Source organism: Pleurodeles waltl, chromosome 9 (assembly GCF_031143425.1).
Source record: "Pleurodeles waltl isolate 20211129_DDA chromosome 9, aPleWal1.hap1.20221129, whole genome shotgun sequence".
Taxonomy (NCBI): domain Eukaryota; kingdom Metazoa; phylum Chordata; class Amphibia; order Caudata; family Salamandridae; genus Pleurodeles; species Pleurodeles waltl.
Window position 1 is genome coordinate 300339504 of NC_090448.1, and position 22848 is coordinate 300362351.

General features: G+C 43.2%; 1 protein-coding gene across 1 annotated transcript in view; it reads left to right on the plus strand.

Annotated features, from left to right (window-relative positions):
• Positions 1-22848, plus strand: part of DOCK3 (dedicator of cytokinesis 3) — a 1331886-nt gene that overhangs the window by 877635 nt on the left and 431403 nt on the right. The window contains exons 10-12 of the mRNA XM_069206772.1: positions 11405-11486; positions 12516-12576; positions 13288-13435. Coding sequence (XP_069062873.1) covers positions 11405-11486; positions 12516-12576; positions 13288-13435 — 291 coding nt within the window. The remainder of the gene's footprint in view (positions 1-11404; positions 11487-12515; positions 12577-13287; positions 13436-22848) is intronic.

Below are 22848 nucleotides of genomic sequence, written 5' to 3' on the forward strand. Positions count from 1 at the left end.
ACTCCCCACCTCTCCTTCTATTACTTTTAGAAGGGGCTTGTGACCCTTTTCTCCCCTTACCATACTGGGGCCTGTCAGGGCCACTGTGCCCCTCCCTTTCACTCTGTGGAGGGGAACCTGAACCACCATCCTTAGGATCACTCTAAGGCCTCTTCAGACACTCTGATACTCACCCAGAGGTCTGCCTCCTTCGCAAGCTCCCTGGGGTCAGAGAACGTACATACAACCAGGTGTTGGCATAGCCCTGGAACACAATGATTGAACATGTACTGTGTGGCACTCAAATAGTACAGCCCCTCAAAAGTGTTTAACATACACTTCACCCAACCATCCAGTGCCCTGTAAAAGTGACCACAAATTCCCCCCAGGACTTGTGAGACAGTTTCCTACTGCCCCTGAATCTCAACCTGCACTCTTCTGAGGTGAAGCCATATCTCTTGACAATTGTCTCCCTCTTGGTGGGATAGCTTAGCCTGCCTCTCCCCTCTAGGTCCAGTAGGGCATCCCTCCCATCACCAGGTATGTACCTCCATAGGGCAGTCCCCAAATCCTCCTCAGGCATTCTGTGCACTGCTCGAGTGACCTCAAACACCTCAGACCACCTGTCTATGTCATCCCCCTCCCTGAAGTCCAACACTAAATCTCTGGGTATGCTGACCTTTCCGTAGATCTGGACATAGCAGTTTTGCTCTTACCACTGGACTCTACTTTCTTTGCTTTTTAGTCCAGTTCCTTCAGGCTCAGTTCATAACCCAACAAGATTTTATGTTATTTTTTGGCACTTTTAGCCTCAGCTGTCCTCTCCTCCACCAGGCCTTTGTCAATCTTAGCTCTTCTGCACCCAGTTGGACCAGTTGCAGCCTCATGTCTCTCTCAGCCTGTCTGTCCCTGACTTCCTCAGGGGGCAGGGTGTGGGAGGAGAAACTGCTTCCTGCAAATGATCCAGCAGTGAACCCCCTCTGTATATGTTCCCCTGTCTCCTCTGGAGCCACTGCTAAGTCATTATCCTCCTCCTCCTCGTTATCCTTCTCAGGGTCATCACCTTTTTGGGCCTCTGCTGCAGCCTCAAGGCAACATGTTTCTTCAAAAGCATATAGGGCACCCTGCAGGTCCTGCTTGGTGGACCACTTTGTCACAGCCAGCCCTCTATCCTTGCAGAACTTCCTCAGCCTAGCCTTGCTGAGAGCTTCAATGGGGACAAGATCCATCTCATTGTAGTCTGCTGGGAAGTTGAAATCCATTTCCAATCAGTTAAGATATCGCAGGTACAACACAAAGGGTCCCAGTTTTATGAAGATGAGGTAGGAATAAAATTCGGAAAAATGACCAATGGACAGAAAAAGGAGAAAATACCTTACAATGTTTTTTAAATGTGTATAGTAGTGTAAACCAAGTCACTGCAAGGCACTGCACAAACACAAGTCCTATCATCACCACTGAACACCAGTGTTAGAAATAGGGTCTGTAGTTGGCAGGGGTATGCCCTATGTCCAAGTCGGGACCACAATCCTAGTTGGGGTAAGTAACAACACATCCTAAATTATCCAGTGCTCACCTTCCGGTAGCTTGACACTGAGTTGGCAGGCTTAACTTAGAAGGCAATGTGTCAAATATGTGTGCCATAGCTCATATAGTAGCACAGAGAAAACACTACAAAAAGACTCCACATCAGGTTCAATTTGTAAGTATTTAAGGGAAAATAGCGCATAAAAGTGTAAAGCACCAACTGTGGTGTTCTGGTCATGCTGGACCGGTACAAAGTCACAATTTCAGGCCGACTGTGATGGAGCATGGGCTGGCTACTGGAACCCAATTGGACCCGCTGAACACGATACTTTAAATCCTGGTGCACGGTCTGCTCTGTGTTGCTTTGCAAGGCTTCGTGTCGTCTGGCATTGGTTCTGAGATGCTATGCAGTGAAGCTTTGCAGGGATTGCTGTCATTTTGTGTTTATCCTGGGGAGCTGTACGATGAGGCTTTGTGGGGCTCAGCGTCACTTTGGGCTGATCCTAGGGAGCTGTGCGGTGAGGCTTGGCGGGACTTTGCGTCACTGTGCGTTCGTTTCGATGTGCTGTCAGCTACGCAGTGAGACTTTGCGGGGCTTCGCGCCACCTGCTGATGAGTCTGGTGAGGTTGACAGCTGCGCAGTGAGGCTTTGCGTTACTTTGTGGCAGTTCTGATGAACACCACAGAAGGAAGAGCACCTTAGGCCCACTTCCAAGTCAGGGCAGACGCCCAGCTTGTAAAGTCCAGGTGCAGATGGTTCAAGTCTTTTATGTCCCAGAGACTTAGGAACGGGAGACAATCTACCACACAGTAGGAAATCACTTGTGGTAGGAAGGGAGAGTCTTTCCACCAGTCAGTGAGCAGCAGGGCAACAAGCAGAAAAGGAGTCCTTCCGGAAAAGGAGTCAAGTTGAATCATTTGAGAAACATCACAGTCCTTCTGACAGATTCAAGTTGTAGGTCCAGAAGTGTCTGATTTTAGGGGGTCAAAGACTCAGTACTTATACCCAAATGGGCCTTTGAAGTGGGGGAGATTTCAAAGAGTGGTTTTGAAGTGTACCAGTTCCCCTTTCATCCCAGTCCTGTCAGCCAGGAGATTTGTAAGGGGGTTATCAGTCCTTTGTGTGGGGTCAAGTCACTATCATTTGAGGTGTAAGTGAGAGCCCCTCCATCCTTCCTGCCTAAGAAGATCCATTGGTATGCAGATGAATGCAGATGCAGATGAGTGTCCTGTGTTTATGCCTGCCTGGTGGAATGCACAAAAGGAGCTGTCACTGAGCACATACCAAACGTGGATTGGAGACAGGCTGCAAGGCATAGAGAGCAGTGAGGGCAGAGAAATGACTACTTTCTAAAAGTGGTATTTCTAAAATAGTAATGTTAAATCCAACTTTACCAGTAAGCAGGATTTCTCACTACCATTCCAACCATACCCAACATGACGATGCCACTCCTTTCAGATCCAAAATGACCACTTAAAAGTATATAAGGGAATTCCCAATGCTGGCCTATGAGAAGAGCAGGCTGCTCAATAGTGAAAAATGAGCTTGGACGTTTTTCACTACCAGGACATGTAAAACTTACAAGTACATGTTTTGTGTTTTACTTACATGACACCATGCACTATGGGCTAACTTGGGTATGATTTATATGTAGTAAAAGGGGATATTAAGGCTGGGCAAGTAGTGTTAAATGTCAATTCGAAGTGGCAGTGAAACTGCACATGGAGGCTCTGCAGTGGCAGGCTTGAGACATAGTTAAGGGGCTACTTATATGGGTGGCACAATCAGTGCTGCAGACCTACTATTAACATTTAATTTACAGCCCCTTGGCACATGTAGTGCACTTTACTAGGTACTTACAAGTAAATAAATATGCCAGTTGGATATTAGCCAATGTTACCATGTTTTAGGGAGAGAGCACATGCACTTTAGTACTGGTTACCAGTGATAAATTGCACAAAATCCTAAAAGCCAACAAAAAAGACGTCAGAAACAGAGGAGGTGGAAGGCAAAAAGTTTGGAGTGACCCTTCAGAGAGGACCATTTTCCATCACCATTCTTCTGCTATTGTCAGTACCAAGACAGCTCTACCTATACCCTAGAATGTGTAGCCCAATTTATACTTGTATATCTAGGCTTTTCCTATAAACTAATATCTCTACTTCTAATTGTACACCACTACAGCAGCATTTTCACCTGTACTCCTAAATCTGCTCTGGTACTGTTATCAGTAAACTAGCACCTCTACTCCTACCTCTACATAGTATTTCTAGCAGTACATGTAGTTTTACACCATGCAAACCCTAGACACCCCACCCTCTGCCTTAGTAACCCTACTGTATTAATTTTCTGGTACCTCTATCTCTATCTTTACCCTAGAATCTCTTCCTCTCTCTTTCTCTAGGACCTTTTTCTGCATACAAGTTGTCTTATACGGTCGGATTTTTGAAGCAAAAGGGATTTCCACGTTTTGAAAGTTCACATAAACCTAGGCCCTGATTTATACTTTCTTTGCGTCACTTTACCGTCATTTATTGACGCAAAAATGCGGCGCAAAAAAAGTATATATCAGGGCCCTAGTGTCAAAAGTGTTTGAATGGTATGCCCCATTTTAATTTTTCTCAAAAATGAGTTTGAGCCATTTTAGAGCACTTTTGATTCAAAGAAGTAATCGTGTCAGACGAGAAACTAGAATGGAGAGAGGAAAGGGTATATGAGAGAAGCTGTAGGTTTGGGGTGTAAGTACACGCGAAAGAAGACACTCTGCTATGGATCAATGCACCATTTAGTGTACCCACAGTCTAAGTCCAAATGTACAAACTGCACTGGTCATTTTCAATGTGTTATTTTTTTTCTCCAAATGCACTAATCTATTATCACTTTAAATCATAGTGCGTATGATCTGATTTCCTTGGGGAAATTAGTCGATGTAATTCGAACATGGATGTTTGGAGATTCTCCCCAGGACGAGGTCTGGTGTAGATGATTCTGTTGGGGAAAATATATTGACTTTAGGTTGACAACCCATAACATGTAGATCATGGGAAATATTAGGAGGGGGTGTTACTATCTCTTCACCTCTCCCCAGTACCTTTAGGGCCTTTTTTACATGCCAGTTGTCTTGGATAGTTTTCTTTTGTCTTTTTCTGGAGTACTCTCCAAAACGTAAAAAATATAGTGTCACGAGCGTTTGGCTGGTGTTCTTCATTTTAGTATTTCTCAAAAATGAGGTAGAGCCATTGTGAGTAGTTATTTGATGGAAAAAAGCAAGTGTGTCAGGCAAGAAATACGAGTGCAGAGAGGAATGGGTCGATGAAGAAAGCTCTAGAGTTGTAGTATAGCAACTACCTTAGGACAGACCCAAACGTAGGGCATCATTATTTATGAACGAGAAGAAAAAGATAAAATAAAAGATTTATTCCTGATTCTCCTCGCAGTCATAATACCCATCATCCTAAATACAGCTGATCACTGAAAAGGCTGTGCATCTTTTTATTTGTGCATTTATCTTTCATCAATATGCAGTTTATGTCTCAAATCAGTTACACCTATCAAGTGTATAATGCCTTCCAATAATGGCGGTAAGAGAGAGAATGTTTATGAATTTTCATCGGGCTTAATGCTAAAGAGCCAGGAGCAGTGTCACCTCAGAGGCACCCTGCTTTGTCTGAAGAATTTTGGAAGGTCTAGTTGGTGGAAGCTGAAGGATCGACTGGTGGCAAAGCATGCTTCCTGGCATGTGGAGTCCGATAGTGTCAGTCTCGCTGTGCAAACTAGCCAACAGCCTCTTTATCTTCTGTAACCCCGCAACCCGACAGGGTGTGAAATGAGAGATGGAGATTTGCTTTGACAAACTGGCAGAGCTTGCTAATGAGAGATAAGTGGTCGGCAGACCTGGCCCTGAGGCTCATGCTGTTCCATGTTATCATCCAACAAAGCTGCATGGATTAATATACTTTAGGGTGCCTAAGTGAAGACAATAGCATTCTATATTCTCTTGCCTGAATTTGAAGTTAGAGATGCACGATTGTCATCATACCACGACAGTAGGTTGAAGAAATGTATCAGTGACAGATACACAATGCAAGGCGTAGAACCATGGGGCAGGGATTTTTCATTATAAAATGGACAGATAACAGAAAATTCAGGACCACTGAATTGTTCATTGATTGATCGATACAGAAATACAAGTATGGATACATGTCCAACGACAGACATCGTATCCTGACTTGCAAACCCTGTAACTTATGCAAATCACAGACAGAAGGACACATTGAACCTCTTCAAATTTACCTACACTCACAGGAGCACCATAGTAAACCTAGAACCATACCTGATGATTAAAGCGATCCTATTTACCGCACAATGGCAATTGAAAAGTAGTGGAAGCAACAGAGTTTCGTCTGCTGTGGGAGAAACCTATTTAGGCAGGGGGTGCCTCAGTGAAAACTCTGAGAAAGCCCATTTTGGATGGTGCGATTTCCACCATGAAATATTAGCATTGTAAATGTACCTACAGGGTGCCAACGTAGCCAGTCATCCTTGCATGCTAGATGCATGTTAGGGACACTGAAGTTAACTTTATAGAAAGCCATCACCCTTTCCAAGTAGTTTTTCATCTACCAAATATCCACTAATTGTCCACTAAATATGGTGGCCATTGTAGCCAGTACAGGTGAACTACCGCCATCTATGGTCTATTTAGTAACGGCACCGTGGCACAGCGAATGTTGGAGGTTTTTGTTGGTGGGATATAAGCCATCAGTTGCTAAATTGGATAGCTAAGATATCAGACTACCAACTGTTTAAAAGGATTCTCTTTTACCACACTTCGGAGCATATTTATTCTCTGTTTGCGCCGAATGTGAGTCAAACATTTTGACGCACATTCAGCGCAAACCTTGCCCCATATTTAAACTATGACGCCCGACCCCGCGGATCTCAAAAAACCTCCTTGTGTTTCATTTTTTGGATGTGGGAAACCGCCTCGCGTTAAGGACATGCAAGGTAGGTGACCCCGTCCAAAAAATGACTTTAAGGCCTGTCTGCCTTATTTATAATCATGCATCATTTTGACGCACAGGAGGGGATGGGCCTTAAAAAACGGCTCACAGCCTGATGTGCGCAGTTTTTTAACGCCTGGGTGAGGGCAGGAGTTAAGGGACCTGTGGGCTCACTTCCATGGTCTCAGATCATGGAAGCAGTCCAGAGGTGCCCTTCCCCGCCCCCAGGGACATCCCCTGCCTGCCTCACCCACCCCAGGAGGACACCCATGGATGGGGGACCCATCCCAGGTAAGTACAGTTAAGTTGAGGTAAGTATTTTTTTTTTTTTTTTTTAGTGGCATTGGGGGCTAATTTGCCCCCCCCCCCCCCACTGCATGCCACTGTGCCCAATGGCCATGCCCAGGGGACAGAAGTTCCCTGGGCATTGCCATTGGGCAAGGGGGCTTGACTCCTGTCTTTGCTAAGACAGGAGTCATTTCAATGGGGGTTGTGCATCAAAAAATGGTGCAAGTCCGGTTTGAGCCATGATTTTTGACTCAAACCTGACTTGCACCATTTTTTAACACACAACCCCCATTTTCCCCTATGCCGGGGCTGCCTGGTTTGAGTCATTTGTTTTTACTCTAACCAGCCCGCAGCGCTGGCTCACGTCAATCATTAAATAATGTGGCCACATGGTGCGTAGGAATGGCGTTAGCCGGCGGTAATTATTTTTACGCAAACCAGCGCCGGCACTGGTTTGCGTCAAAAAATATAAATATGGGCCTTCGTCTTTCATATATATTTATGTTCTGAGCTGTGGGCTATTGACAAAGGCCTTTATGAGTTCTTGAAGTTGTGAATAGCCCCCTTAATATTAACGTCCATGTTTCATATATACTAATTCTTTGAATCTTTCAGCTCATAAATATTCTGTGCTCTGCTTTTGTCAAACCTGTGGACGCATGGTTAACCATGCCGTTGCCATATGTTAATAGTCTCAAGATTCATCTCCGAATCATGATATTTGCAGTAAAAAGGCAATTCTTGCATCTGAAAGCCTTTTAGCGTTTTTTGTGTTTATTGCACATAAGGATGACCAAATGCTGTGGAATGGACTGTGTTCGATCCATAATGTGAGTTTAGAAATTATGATTTTTTAATTGTTTTGAAGTATGACCCATGAATTCAGCATTTATAGTACTGTGTTCTACATTCACCACGAAATTCTTGTGTGTCTCATCAACATGCTTACATTTGTTTTGTTTTTCCTCCACATCTTGGAACTCATCCATATTGATTTTAATTCTCTCCCTCTGTTCTCTGAGTTCCATAGATGGACACTTCAAGGGTCTGATTTATTCCTAAGGATTTGATGAGTTGTCTCCACACTTAAGATCCTACAGAGTCTGACTCGGTGTCCTAGACTGAATGCATAACTGGAACATCTTGAGAGTGTAGCTAAAAGAGACAGGGCTTGATCTAGTTGCTTTAGAGTAGTTTCATGATCTTTTTTAAAGTATTGGGATATGCTATTCAATTGCCATAATTGGATATGTTATGAGAGCATGATGATGTTTAGTTCCATGAGTCAGACTTGAACAGAACTGAACCACCTATAAATTGGTCTTCAAACTCCATGATATTTATGGTTCATCCCTTTCCATCGGGCATCCCTCGTGCATTCCTACAGTAGTTTTTCTTGAATGTGTCTTTTCTACAGTGGGTGACAACGTTAATGGACATACAGTGTGTAAAAACAAGGAACCCAGGAGATTCCCCACTGTAATAGTCCATACAGGTCTAGTGGGACATTGAAGAGTATTTGGCACCTATGAGCACTTGGCACCTAAACTTAAATGTGTGGCAAATAAATTAATAATATATTATAAAAATAGTCTTGGAAATATTTTCATAACAGATGCCTTTATTCCTTACTTCTATCCGTTTTTGCCACTCACTGTCCTATGAACACACACACTCTTTCGTTTATTGGCATTGGTGGGGTACCCAAAGAACTCCGAGACTGTATTCTTTAATAACACTTTCTCCTTTTATTTCCTTATTCCTGGCTTCAACTTCAAAATACTTCTTTGTTTTTCGATTTGATTCGATTCAAAAACCTTTTTTTCTGCTTAAAGACCACAAAAGGTACATAAACACAATAAAATAAAATATACCACACTGAGTAGATAAAAAAGTCAAAGTCGGTAACACATAAATATGGTAAAATAACATATAGAGACGAAGGGCCAGATGTATGAATCTGGCCCATTGCGATTCGGTAATTGCGATTTTTAAGAAATCGCAATTACCGACTCGCAAAGGGCCATGTATCACATTTGCAATTCGGTAATTGCGATTTCTTAAAAATCGCGAATGCAATTACCGAATCGCAAATTGCGATACTGGCCCCATTCACAGCTATGGGCCTGTTGGCCCATAGCTGCGAATTTTTTGCATTTCCTAAATTGCGATTTCTGAAACAGAAATCGCAATTTGGGAAATGCAAAGGGCCAGGGTGCTGGGGGCCTAAGGCCCCCTCTCCTGCACCCCAATTTTTCTTTTTTTGCACATGTACAGTACACACATGCCAAAAGGGCATGTGTGCTTTACATATTTAATTAAAAAATGCAGTTGTACTGCATTTTTAAAATTTGCACCAGGTTACCACCTGGTTGCAGGTCATGGTATTTTGCAAGTGCAAAATACCATTCTGCGAAAAATCTCAATTTGCGATTTTTTGCAGAATTGCTTTGCGACCTGGATTTTGCGAATCGCAAAATCAGTTGATACATCTGGCCCAAGAACATCAAAAACTGGAAATATAAAATAGCATAAAACACATAGATAGGAGATACACAATAATACTCTAAATCTAAAAACAGATAAAGCTGAATAAACAGATACATATGTAAATATACAAACCTTTTTTCCCTTCCACTCACTTATGATTTCACGTGTGCCTTTATTATATTCTCTCTTTCTATTTCTCTCTCTCGCTCTCTCTCTATATGTTGCTCCACGGGGGAGGAGTACACCGGTTTTTTCAATCATAAACCCAAGAGTCCAAAATAGGCTCCCACTCAAGATGTTCAAAATTCAGGGCCAGATGTAGGAAGAAACCAAATTGCGACTTGCAATTTGCGAGTCCGTGCGATTCGCAAATTGCAACTCGCAAATTGCAACTCGCAATTTGGTATGCAGAAAAGTGTCTCAGACAGCTTCTGCAACTCGCAATGGGGTCGCAAAGACCTACCTTATTAATATTAATGAGGTGGGTTGCAGTTTGCGACCCCATTGCGAGTAAGGGCACTCACGGGGATGGTGGCCTGCTGGAGACAGCAGACCACCATGTCCTTGACTGCTTTTTAATAAAGCAGTTTTTTTTTTCTATCTGCAGCCCGTTTTCCTTAAAGTAAAACGAGCTGCACTTAGAAAAAAAACTGAAACCTTTAGTTTCGGTATTTTTCAGAGCAGGCAGTGGTCCACAGAACCACTACCTGCTCTGAAAAATTATATTTGTTTCCATTCACAAAGGGGAAGGGGTCCCATGGGGACCCCTTCCCGTTTGCGACTGGGTTACCATCCACTCCAAGTGGATGGTAACTGCGATTTCATTTGCGACCGCGAATTGAATAGCATTGCGAGTCGCAAATAGGAAGGGAACACCCCTTCCTATTTGCGAGTCGGAAATGCATTTTGCGAGTCGGATCCGATTCGGATTCCGAGTCGGATAAGTCTGCATAGCAAAGAGGCTTTTGCGCCTCGCAAACGGCATTTTTCGCTGTTTGCGAGGCGCAAACACTTTGCTACATCGGGCCCTCAGTGTTTATTCACCAACCCAAAGCAATTTACGGCTCGTTTTGACTGACAGGCAGTTTTGTTCAGGAAAGGAGGGTTTTGTCCTCTAAAAGCGGTATGTTCTGCATTTTAAGCAAATCCTTACTCGAAGTTTGATTTAAAAAATAAGCATACATATTTTCTATTTTATGTGTTGCTCATAAAAATTCTCTATGGTATCGAAATAAATGCACAGCATTACAAACATTCCAAAACTCTAGAATTTACTTTTCATAGGTTTTAAAGAACTGATACTAACAAGAACAATTATGACTCTTTGAGCATTAGAAGAGTCTTTCTGCTCCACTCTTTATAAAAACAATAAAGTAGCAAACGCAGAAACATTTGCCACTTCTCGATTCTACTGACCAGTCACATTTTTCACTGAACATTAAAAAGAAAGTGTCTGGACTTGTGCAAAAAATTCCCTATTAGTCAAATTCACTCTCTCCACAACAGATAGGTTGCGCCTAAACTTAAATGCTTACACAGTTGTTTTCGTTTTGACTAACATTTTCATAAACTACAATTAGCGTTTATATTAATAAAGACACTCTGTGTTCCCTTTTTGTTGGTTAATTAAATGAGTTTATTGTCAAGAGGGGTATCTAATACCAGCATATAGCTGTATCTTTGCGCTGCTGACTCAGCAAAGACATCCAGTAACTGCATCTGGTTCTGTATCTTGTGCTGCTAATTCAACGGGGACATCTCATACCAGCTTGTACGAATGTACCCCTTGTGCTGCTGCCGCATCAGGGACAATAACGCTCGGTAGGGGTGCGCTTGTTCTACTACCTCAACATGGGACGCGTGATATCGGTCTGTGCAACTGAAGCTTTCTGCTTCTGATTAGTAGGGACATTAAATAACAGCCTCTGGGAGCCTGCAATTATGTTGTGAACTCAACTGTGGCTTTGAGTAACAGCCTACACTAGTGATTACACATTAAAGCCAGACCTATTGGCTTTACCAATGCTTGTTTTGTCCTTCTGGCTGCTGTTTTCCTGTCCCTCTCCCACACGTCATGGTTTCATTCACCGTGTGCTTCTTTCCTTTGTGTTTCCAGTGAGCGGTTCTTGGTGCGACTTAACAAGAATGGTGGCCCCAGGAATCCAGACAAGATCGACCGACTTTGTGCTCTCTTCACGGTAGGCACTGTCTCTGTGGGGTCTCTGACTGGTTATATGGGGAGAGATGTGCTCCTGATTTATTGGTGTACATTCACGTATCAATAATGCATTTTGGTTCTCAACTACCTTTATTGGATCCAGCTCCAAACGTATAAAAACACTGCTGAAAATGTCTTGTACAAAAGCCATATCCATTTCTTCAGATAGAGAACTTGTTGAGGACATTAGGACACTATGGGGAGACAAGGAGGCAAATACCTTTGTGGCTTTTTCCTCTTCAAAATATAAAAGAGCCAGTGTACACTTGCAGGAGGTACAGTCTGAAGCATTACTCAAGGGCAGCAGAAAAGAGCATTGAGCTACAAGAATGGAGAACCAAGTAGGCCACAACACCCTCACATTACAATATCCCCTCTTCAGCCAATTCCCCACGCTTTGTGACCATCCCCATTGAGGTGATTTGAGCCAGCCCTTAGTATCAGGATAGCTAATCCAAAGTCTAAGTCCAAAAGACGCCTAATAATACTTTATCCCATGAGTGGATTAAGATGGCAATGAATGTTGTGGTCAGCAGTGATTAGGAAAAGTGTTATGAAAGTAGTTTGGGACGATTTTGGGAATCATATGGAGGCTGAGGTTTGAGTCACAGTGGAAATGCGAAGATCGTAGGTTACACTGGGCCAAAATAGGTAAAACATAGTTATCAAAATCTAAGGTGGGTAAATGATAGAAGTAAAAAGTGGAATACCATATAATTTCTAGGTGAGGCACATTTAGAAATCGGCAGTTGTTTAGAATGAGAATAGTAACTGTCCAATGAGTTTATGTAAGAATTGTGGGTGACTAGAGGCTCATTCTCACAGTTTGAAGTGATCAAAGAGTTGGCACATGAGTTAACTTTGATCAGGTGTTGAAAGTCACATGCAAGTGTGGGTGGAGCCTGGGGTAATAGTTGATGATGGACCAGGTATGCGTGCCTCTGCTCGATGCCTTGAGATACTGTGTGCGATGAATATTCTTACTGCTTTCTCATCTCTCATTCGTTAGGATTTAAGCAGCAAAGACCTGAAGAGAGACCTATACATTGTAGCTCACGTCATCCGGATAGGTAAAGTATGTGCCACTCACTGTGATGTTTTGTATTTCAATGTTCAGTTTGTGCTATGTACTAGAATCGAACATAGCATAATCTTAAAAATACTGCAGTTTCGCATATGAATGCCAACATAGGCAGAAGGAGCATACACTAGCACAAACAAGCACATTTTGGCGTTCATGGTGACCAAAATTCCTTGATACACAAGCAAAGGCACGCTTTTAGCCATTCCATCTGTGCTGTATGTATACATGCATGGCTACTGTGCACTCGGACATGGGCTTTGGCAAGCATTGTTTTCATTGTGATTTATCTTTGATTTTTACTTTTGTAATACAGATACCAACATTGAATTTCTGTGGCAAAGGCAACGCCTTTGAGAATCTTAGCTAAGTACAGATATATTTGTAAGGAACCTTTATAAATTGTTCCATTGTTTATACCTAATAAGGGTCTTGGTGAATCATATTTACCTTCCATGATGATATGTGGTATGGGCATGGAGTGGTAAGGAAAGCATTGTTCATGTTGTATAATTTCATCCACAGAGCAAGAACTAATGTAAATCTTCCTGGTATTCTTAAACACCTCAATGGAAGAGTGGGAGCGAATAATACTTTTTTGCAGTTAGATGTGTTCCACATTCAAGTCCTCAGTTTGCCAGTGATGTACAGATACATCTTCCACATAGATTCATCATTCTCTCAATTTTCTATATCACAGGCCGCATGCTGCTGAATGATTCAAAGAAGGGACCGCCACACCTTCACTACCGTCGACCATATGGCTGTGCTGTACTGAGCCTCATGGATGCACTACAGACCATCTCTGAGCTGAAAGAAGAGAAGGACTTTGTCCTGAAAGTTTACACGTACGTGATAATCTAGAAAGATGAAAAGAATTGAGTAGAAATCATCTGTGACACTAAGGGGAAACCACATCATCTGATAAACCACGAATCACATTACATCTAAAAGTGTTTTGCCAGGTCATGCGCAATAAGTGAACAATTCAGCAAACGAAAGGTAAAATACATTTATTATGCTGAACAGTTCTCATGGTGTGATGGAATGGGGTTAATAAATGGTTTAAAATGAAGGATAAAGCTTCACCGAGACTGGAATGGGGAACTGGAACCAAAGAAGCGTAATGGGGAAAAGCCCAAAATAGACAGAGAGAGAGAGGAGTATTTAAGAAAGTGGCGAGAAAGATGAGACTTTTAGACAGAGAATAAGCCTTATAAGAAAGAGGTGACAGAGCCAAATGTAAGTCGCACTGTAAGAAATTGGATTGTTGATTAACTTGCGTGTGAGCCCTGGTCAAGCAGTAAGAACAATCCTTGTCAGGGTGAGGCACAAGCCAACCCGGAATTAACCTGTGCTCAACTCACTGGTAGCTTGGCACAGAGCAAACAGGCTAAACTTAGAGGCAATGAATAAAGAATTTACGCAACTCTTCAAACAGTAATAAAGTGAAAACATCACACAAAAAAGGCTCCCATGCCAAGATAGTAAAGCAGAGATATTTTTAATAGATCAAACAAGACCAAAATGACAAAAATCCAATCAGTAAATCCTGAAAAGTGAAAATAGCACCAAAATGCACATCAAAAGGACTTTGTGTTGCTTTGCATTGGTTCTGATGAGCCTGGCAGCTGTGCAGAGATGCTTGTGGGACTCCACATTAGTTCCGATTGGGCTTGGCAGAGCTGCTCCAGACCCACTTTAGAGGGTCTAGAACTGAGGTCCCACCTGTTGGGAGTGTAGAGCTCACAGATAGCAGAGCCCAGGTGCTGGGTTCAAGGTTGCAGGAAGCCTGTTATGTCCATGAGGCTTCTGATCAGGAGGCCAGCCCACTAGCTCTTGGATTCAGCCTGGGGCAATCCTTCCCACACAGGCAAGAGGGCAGCAGACAGCATGTCAGCACAGCAAGGCAGCAGTCCATGAAGACAGTAGTTCAGCAGGGCAGAAATCCAGCAGAGTGGCAGCCCTTTCAACAGCACAGCAGCCCTACATCCTTGCAGAGTATGCACAACTCTAGAAGTGTACTGAAGAGTTAGTGTCTGAGGTCAAATATTTATTCCCAGTTGTGCCTTTGAAGTTGTTATAAGATTCTAGAGGCATGCCTTTGAAGTGCACAGATGCCCTACCTTCCCTGCCCTGGCTCCAGGCTAACTGCAGGTCAAAACGATTAAAGATGCAATAAGTAAATGTTGAGAAATCACAAAAAAATGTGATATAAAGTGTCTTAAGTCTTTTAGAAGCAAACAAAGTCTCTTTCAAGCACAAAGTACCTGGTTCGCATGAAAAATCTCTGCAACGAACCGCAGAGGAGGAGATGCGTGGAAACGAAGCGGTGTGCGGCGATTTCTCTGGCCGCATAATGCGATGCGTCGTTTAGTTTTCACTCAGGGATGGCTGTGCGCCGATTTCCAGGACTCGGTCGTGGATCCTCTTCGGGTTGCGGGGTTTTGAGACACCCTGGGGGTGATGCGTGGAATTTCTGCGCTGGCAGGACAAAGTCACAGGAGCTTCGTCAATTCGTGGGCGTTGCATCGATTCCTCTCTGGAAGTCGGGCTGCGTTGTTCCGGTTTGGCTGTGTGTCGTTCCGGTGGATCAAATTTTCACTGCGGTGCAGGCTGTGCGTAGTTTCTGGCAGACTATGCTTTGAATTTCGCAACACAAGGAGTCCTTCTTGTAGAGATGAAGTGTTTTTGGTCGTCAGACTTCAGGGAACAAGAGGCAAGCCCTTGGAGAGCACTTCTTCACCACTGCTAGAGACCAGCAAGGCAGCAGGGCAACAGCAAGGCAGCAGTCCTTCACAGAAAGCAGACAGGTGAGTCCTTTGGGCCGTCAGGCAGTTCTTCTTGGCAGGATGCAGGTTCTGGTTCCAGATTCTTCTCCAGGAAGTGTCTGAGTTGGTAGGGGCAGATGCCCTGTTCAAATACCCAAATGTGCCTTTGAAGTGGGGGAGACTTCAAAGAGTGGCGTAGAAGTGCACAAGGTCCTCTTTCAGTTCAATCCTGTCTGGCAGGGTCCCAGTAGGGGGTGTGGCAGTCCTTCGTGTGAGGGCAGGCTACAGTCCTTTGACATGCAAGTGTCAGGCCCTCCACCCTCCCAGCCCAGGAAGACCCATTCAAAATGCAGATGTATGCAAGTGAGGCTGAGTATCCTGTGTTTGGGGTGTGTGTGAGTCAATTCACAAAGAGCTGTCAACAAAACCCAGCCAGACGTGGATTGTAAGGCACAGAAAGATTTAAGTGCAGAGAAATGCTCACTTTCTAAAAGTGGCATTTCTAAAATAGTAATATTAAATCCAACTTCACCAGTCAGCAAGATTTTGTATCACCATTCTCACCATACTAAATATGACCTTCCTGCCCCTTTCAAATCAGCATCTACCACTCAAACAATGTATGAGGTCAGCCCCAATGTTAGCCTATGAAGGGAGCAGGCCTCACAGCAGTGTAAAAACAAATTTAGGAGTTTCACACTACCAGGACATGTAAACTACATAGGTACATGTCCTGCCTTTTGTCTACACAGCACCCTGCCCTACGGGTTACCAAGGGCATACCTTAGAGGTGCCTTATATGTAGAAAAAGGGGAGTTTTAGGCTTGTAAGTACTTTTAAATGCCAAGTCGAATTGGCAGTGAATCTGCACATGCAGGCCTTGCAATGGCAGGCCTGAGACAAGGTTGAGGGGCTACTTTAAAGGGAGAGAGCATATGCCCTTTAGCACTGGTTAGCAGTGGTAACATGCGTAGAGCCTTAAAACCAGCAAAAACAGTATCTAAAAAGTGGAGTGAGGCAGGCAAAAAGTTAGGGGTGAATACCCTAAGGCTGTCAGGTCTAACATTGTCCCTCTAATGAATAAAGTTGCCAAAAAGACCAGGGAACGAGTCATGTACTTAGACTATTCCTGGGGCAGACATACTTGGTCCTCCTAAATGTAACTCAGCAGATGTTTCTTGGTTCTCAGAATAATATTTCTACTTCCTCAGGATCTCCTCACCCAGAATGAGATCCTGACTGGTTCCGGTGTCTTAGCTACGGTGATGTTAAAGTTGGAAGATCTAACTCTGGGACGGCTGAAGGTCATCACTAGAGTCAGAAAGCCTTCAAATTATGAAATACATATGTTTTAAGTTTTTTATAAATATTTTTACTATGGGTTTTATATGGCATGAAGGAATATCAAATATAGGCCCTCATTATAACCCTGGCGGTTGGTGACCGCCAGGGCTATAGTGGCATTCATACCACCAACAGGCTTGCGGTACTGGACACCACATTTTGACCGTGGCAGTACCGCCACGGTAACACCGCCGGGACCGTCGGTATACCGCCATGGCGGTCCCGTGGTTGTAATCTGCCAGGGCAGCGCTGCAAGCAGCACTGCCCTGGGGATTTTGACTCCCCTTACCACCAGCCTGTCCATGATGGTAGACACCGCCATGGAAAGGCTGGCGGTAAGGGGACTCAGGGTGCCCCTGGGGGCCCAGGCACTTGGCATGGGCAGGGCAGGGGCCCCCAGGCAGAGCCCCATCGTGCATTTCACTGCCCGAACTTCGGGCAGTGAAATGCGCGACGGGTGCTACTGCACCCGCTGCACATCAGCATTGCCGCCAGCTGTATTACGAGCCAGAAGCAATTTTGATGTGACTTTTCCGCTGGGCCAGCGGACAGTAACACTGTTACCGTCCGCTGGCCCAGTGGAAAAGTTGAAATAGGGAGCCAGACATACTGCCAGCAATGGCGGTATTCTTGCACCCGCAGCCTCGGCGGTCTTCTGGGAAGACCACCAAGATGAGGGCCATAATGTATTAAATGTATATCTTAAACTCGAAATAAATTATACATTACACATTATTAAAAATTTCAATGATTATGCTATAGCAATAAAGATTTTGTGCCAACTCGTGCTAGAATCTAATACTCCATCCTTTCTTTCTCCCATAAATTAGTAACATTTCACCACATACTAGGCATTTTCCTACAAACCTTTGCCTTAATGCCTATAACTACTCATGCTTTGTGACTTTTAAAGATGTATTAAACCATGTTTTATAGATTACAAACTTTGCAGTCTTCCAAATTTGTATGATAAATGATCATTCTATCAACATAGAAATTACTAGAAATTATCTTTCTCCCATATCTTCCCCTATTAAATAGTAACATTTCACCACATATTAGCCAATTTCCTACCACCATTTACCTTAATGCCTATAACTACTCATCCTTGGTGACTTTTACGAATGTATTATACCACATCTTATCAATTACAAGCTTTCCAGACTTCTAAATTTGTATGAATACTGATCATGCTATCAACATAACAATAACTATACATTTTCTTTCTCCCATGTTCAGGTCCTCTGTATGGAGGACACTCCAAAAGAGGCTTGTAAAAGGCCAGTGCTCTATAACAAAATTTATACAGGAGCTTGTAAATCAAAACACAGTCTGTCAGTATGATGCCAGTTTAGGACAATCCCACATCATATACAAATAGCCCCTCTACTTTATCATTCTGTCACATAGGATAGAGGGAATTATTATTGACATGAATCATGTCCAGAAACTGGAGAGTGAAACATAACATCTGCCTGACAAAAAAAACTTTATTCATCTCAGTTTTGTCCTTCTTATACACATTAAATAAAATTTACAAGCTTCTTTCCAGACTGGCTGGGTAATAGCAAGTCCACCGTCTCTGTCTCATTTTACCAAAATATCATAGAATATGCTGCAATAGGCACTTCCAAAAACTGATATGATTGCTTAATCTATTCTGCAGCGGCTTGGAACAAGAAGGTCCATAGTCAGGCCCACTGTACTACTTATCTTGGTTAGGGGCAGGGTTCTGAAGGTACTAAGGCCCAGTGGTCTGGAGGTGTTAAATATGTGTCTGTATGAAGAAGAGTTCAGTCTCTTATGCTCAATATTTATTCATTGGAATACATCCCTCAATTTTACTTGGGCTTACGTCAAAAAAATGTTCAGTACGGATAATACCAATCTTCTCCTACATCTTAATTGTTTGATATTCAAAAGTAAAACTGTATTTTGGCAATCTTTTAACATCTCTTTGGGGCTCTTATGAACCCTGAGGATCATAAAAGATCTGTAGAAGGCTTCTATGCTCTTGTGCAGAACGGCCAGTGACTTAAATCATACCATTTAGAACTTTGGGGAAAGGGTAAACAACATAGCAAATCAGATGTCTACAAACTGAAGATGTGTTCTGTTTTATGTTGCAGATTTTTCCATTATTGATCTCCCTGCCATCATGTTATGTTGTATTAGGTTATGGTTTACTTCCAAACACTCATATGCACACGCTAGATGATGTTAAATTGTTAAAAAGCCAGATTTTCAGATGAAGTCTAAAATAAAGTACATTTGTTTCTTTCTGCATATACAAGAGAGTTCCAGAGTTTGGGCACTGCTGTGGAAAAAAACACATTCTCAATACACTGGCCTTAGTACTGCAACTTGTCCTATTGGTGGCACGCAAGAATTGTTTTGCCGACATGAAGGAGCATGGTGCTTATTAGAAAGAAAATTTATTGGACACAAAGAAAGGTTATCAGAGGTGGTGGGCTTTATCAATAACTTTGATAGACTTAAAGGTAACCCAAGATTGAATAGATAGCCAGTTTAGAGATTGCACTGCTACTGACATGTGATATTCTACTATTTTTTTAAGCACTCATGCTTAAGCGCTGAGCTTGTTCAAGTTGACCTATGACTTTGTCTAGAGAATTGAGTTGGTTTTGACAGGATATGATTTAATGATAGAGCTCACTGCTGGAATATGCAAACAGGGATCGATGAATGGAAGAATCTTTATTTAGAAGTCAAAGATGGGTGAAATAGGTGGGAATCACTGTAATGGAGTTGGATTCCAGAGATGGCATGCTGCTGAAAAGCCCTCCTAAGTTATAGTCTTTTTCAAAGAATCTTGAGAATATGTCCCTTATATCTGGCCACAAGGTAGTTTGCCAAGCTACAGCCAATAAAGTGTAGGTAATTAAGATATTTGGGGTCAAGTTCATCTTGAAGAAATTGTTGGCAATCCATCCTTTTGATGAGAGTGAGAGCCTCTGTTAAAGGACTAATCTTTTGATTGGGAAACTCTTGCACACAAGATAGATTAAACATAAGCCAAGGGTCATCAGCATACACACAAAAGCTTATCCTGCTTGGGTGAACAACTGGGCATGAAGCTGCATGCACATGTTATACAGAAAGGCAGGAAGATTGACCCTTGTGGGACCTCACAGTCAATGATCTATGACTTTGAAGAGTGCAGGGGAAGAATCACTAATTGTGATTTCTTTGAAATGAGAGATGTAAATCTCAGGGCTGTACCACTAATACTCACTGCTACCATTGTCTTAAGAAGGATGTTTTGGTCAATGATTTCAAATGTGGCTGAAAAGTGTAAGAGGTCTAGCTCGCCAGTTGCCCCTTTATCAGAAAGGTGGTAAAGATCATCAGTGGCTGATAGGGCCACCAGCTTTATGCTGTGACGTAGAGGAAAACCTGCTTGTTACCTTTCTATCATGTCATTAATTTATGCAAAGTCCTTAAGCTGATGCAGGGCCACTTGCTATAGATGTTTTGCCCATCTATCGGAACAAGAAAAAGGGTTTAAGATGGTTTCTGTAATTGACTCTCAGCACTCCAGGGCAGATGTCATTAGAAGCTGACTTACTACAGCTACTTTACAATACGTCTGGGAAAAAAGCCATTCTGTATGGAGCTTTTTATGATGATCACAAGTATGCCTCTTGTTGCTTAAAGGAATTGCTCTAGATGCAAAGTGCCTGGCTGCCTGACCCTGATATGGTGAGTATTGTTTAGGCTGCCCTTTCCCAGCCTGACAGACACTCATTATGCTTTGGTAAACAGGGGGTGGGGGAGTGGCCAAAGCCCTCAGTGACCGGCCACCCTGGTAAGTAAGACATTTCATTTTCTCAGCTTTTATTTTTTTATTATTTGAGAACATTATAGAGTGGCATACCACTTTTTACATGAGCAATGTAGCCTTCTCCATATCTTTTTGGATCTCTGAACTTCTAGTTTAAGGTTTTTGAGCCTACCTGAAAACCATAGATTATTTCTGCTTGGAGTGTAGGCAGATTTTCATTCCCAGATTGGCAGACTTTCATCTAAGGTAGCAAGGATTGAGCATGTGAAATGATTAAGCAGAACATTGAGATTGGTGGGTGGTGTACCTTGACCAGGCCTACAGATTTATGAGTTTTGCAGCAGTTTAGTTTAAAATGAAGAGTTTCTAGGTGTACCTGCTGATAGTTACAAAGAGTTTACGGCAACCAACGTCTTTGCTAACTTTATGTGAAATAATCCAAAGTAGTCAGAATAGAGTAAAGGGGTGGTTTTGTGAACTGAATTATATTGGCCAAGGCATACATATAATCCAACACATTGCATTATGAGTGGGTTACTGATTTGGTAATTTGAAGTTGAAGCACGCACCGATGTAAAGTGTTGGACGGATCGGGCGGTAAGACAGAGATGTACGCCCTGCAACACCGAAGCCACCCGCTCCTCCCCTGAGAACCATGGAAGGGATAGCTGTCTTGAAATACCACGCAGCACACGTTTTAGACAGTAGCTGCCATGGAATAGGAGAGAGCCCATAGCTCCCCCACTGAAACGAAGTGAGGAGAATGGCTGCAACACGTTTTGCAACGGATGAAGCGGTGCCTTGACAATAACTGGAGAGGAGGTGAAGAGGCACGAATGGCAGAGTCCTCCCATCTCTTTTCTTCATCATCCCTCATCCAATTTAGACAGTGCCGCTCCCCCCCCACGCTGAATTGATGATTGAGGCTTCTAACCGCTGGTCCAACAAACCACAAACCACATGAGAACAGTGCACCACGACTGCGGAAATGCTCAAACACCCAAGCGGTGTTAATAAGTTGCCATTGTGACAGGGACCATCAGGAGGGAATATAGAGAGTCACCTACGATCTGAAGCCCCCTCTTTGCCCCCCCAGACTCTACGAACCATCAGCAGCAGTGGCCCTCATCCTCCTTCCCTCGGGGAGACCGCATATCTCTTACACCATGACCGGAAAGAAGCACACCTAGAAAGAGGGCACTAGCATATTTGTGAAGCAAAGGCCTGCAAGGAACTTTTCAGAGGGGACAGGCCTAGGACAGCTTAATGCCATCCCATTGTAAAAGTGACTCTCCATTCTTTTCCGCTGCCAGCCCCCCATGAGACACACCATTACCTGATTTTTCCCAGTGGTCCTTAACCTGAAAGCTGACACGGGGATCAGCTATCCTCATCCTGATCACCTTATCTGGAGGAGGCAACTCGAGGCTCACGCAGCTATTACACCCCTACAGAACACTCAATACTTGACCAAGAGAGAAGAAGTCACGAGTAGAGACCTTCTGCAGCTTTTAGACATAGTAGGAGGGGTTATCGCGTGGGCTCTCATTATCCTAAATGAGACTACTGGATTTCAAGGCAGCAGGATCGATAACGGTGTGGGGGACTAAGTCTGACCCACGTGTAAGGAACTCTGTCACCCTAAATCCGGTTTTTGCTCCGGCTAACTAGCAGTGCCTCATTTCTCCCACGGGGAAGAGATGATTGGGCAGCCGAGCGCATGACATCTTTGGAACTTCTCAGGAAAGTCGTGGTCACTCAGATCCAAACCAACTCTCTCATTTACAATATGATCTCATATACAAATGACAAAGACAGTATAAGTTTTATATAATGTTTTAATAAAACGACTGTATTTTAGATATTAAGGCGTGAGCCGCAATAACCAGAACAATACAACACAGTAGGATTGAAATAGTCACCAGGAGAGTAAAACATAAGAACAAAGCTATCATAGTGCCTAACAGTTCTACTCTCCCAATGCTTGTTCTATTTAGAGCACAGCATGTTAAGCTTCTAGCTTGCCTTTCAGAATCACTGGGGAGACATCAGCCCTCATACCTGAGCAAAGGCCTGTGATCTTGGTTCAGCATCTGCAACGAGGCAGTCAGCGTCTAGTTGTGGTTCCCTGGTCGGAATCTCCCTCTTGCGTGTATTGGGACAAGGAAGTGATTTTATAACTAACATGTCAGTGTGATCACAAAATGTCCCTGCGCAGGAATGCCAAGTCTAAACTCCTACCACGTCTATCGGCAATGTACCAGACTGTATCCTTGACTGAAGCACAGAGTGAATGTGTTATGGAGAACTCCAGTGCTGAAGTAGGCAAAACAGAGTGATA